This window comes from Haliaeetus leucocephalus, unplaced genomic scaffold (assembly GCF_000737465.1).
Source record: "Haliaeetus leucocephalus isolate CR32 unplaced genomic scaffold, Haliaeetus_leucocephalus-4.0 Scaffold722, whole genome shotgun sequence".
NCBI classification, from domain to species: Eukaryota; Metazoa; Chordata; class Aves; order Accipitriformes; family Accipitridae; genus Haliaeetus; species Haliaeetus leucocephalus.
Window position 1 is genome coordinate 328,158 of NW_010973158.1, and position 855 is coordinate 329,012.

The following is an 855-nucleotide window of genomic DNA, read 5'->3' on the forward strand; positions in this document are numbered from 1 at the left end:
CCCCGAAACTGGAGAGTTAGAGGAGGAGAGCTGGGGGGGCTGGGGTGCGGGCACTTGCCCCTCGCCCAAAAGCGGTGGCCTGGAGAAGAGGGGCTGGGGGGTGTTGCAGGCACTTGTCTGTCACCCGAAAGTGGTGGCCTGGAGGAGGGGAGCTGGGAGTGGGTTGCAGGCACTCGCCCCACACCCGAAAGCGGTGGCCTGGAGAAGAGGGGCCGGGGCAGGGGGTTGCACGGCTACATAGCCCCAGCGCTGGAGGGTTGTAGATGCGGACCAGGGGGTTGCACGGCTCCCCCCGAGTACTGAAGGGGAGCCGGGGGTAACGGAAAGGGTGCCCCAGGAGAAGCGTGCACACGCATCACCACCCTCCCCACCAGGGCAGGGAGAAACTGGAGTGAGTGGGAGAGGTCACGATGTCTGCCCTGCCGCAGCCCTTTCCGCCCGCGAAGCTGGATGGTTTTTGGGCAGAGGGGAAGGGAATTGGGGAGCAGGACGCCGTGGGGCCGCACAGCCGCTTCCCCCACCCCGCCGTGTGAGGGCGAGCAGCGATGCCCAAAGCCGCGGCATGAAGCTCCGCTCCGCTCCCCCGTCCGGTCCCGCACGTACCTGGGCAAGCCTCAGCGACATGCCGCTGCAGCAGGAGCAGCAAGCCAAGTACGGGGCTCAGCGCTCCCTCCGAGGGTTTAAATGACTCGGCCGCCGCCGCTGATTGGTCGCCCTCTGCCTCCCTATTGGCTGCCGGCGTTCCGTTGCCGTGGCGACCCGAAACGGACGCCCAAGGGCATTGGAAAGGGGGCGGAACTACTGCCGCGGGGCGGGGGGGGGAGACCCGCTGGCGCGCGCCCCGGAGCCGGTTTG

At 68.4% G+C, this 855-nt stretch overlaps 1 protein-coding gene across 1 annotated transcript in view; it reads right to left on the reverse strand.

The window, feature by feature from the left end:
• Positions 1 to 624, reverse strand: part of CCNB1 (cyclin B1) — a 3,746-nt gene extending 3,122 nt beyond the window's left edge. The window contains exon 1 of the mRNA XM_010580588.1: positions 604 to 624. Coding sequence (XP_010578890.1) covers positions 604 to 624 — 21 coding nt within the window. The remainder of the gene's footprint in view (positions 1 to 603) is intronic.
• Between the last annotated feature and the right edge of the window lie 231 nt (positions 625 to 855).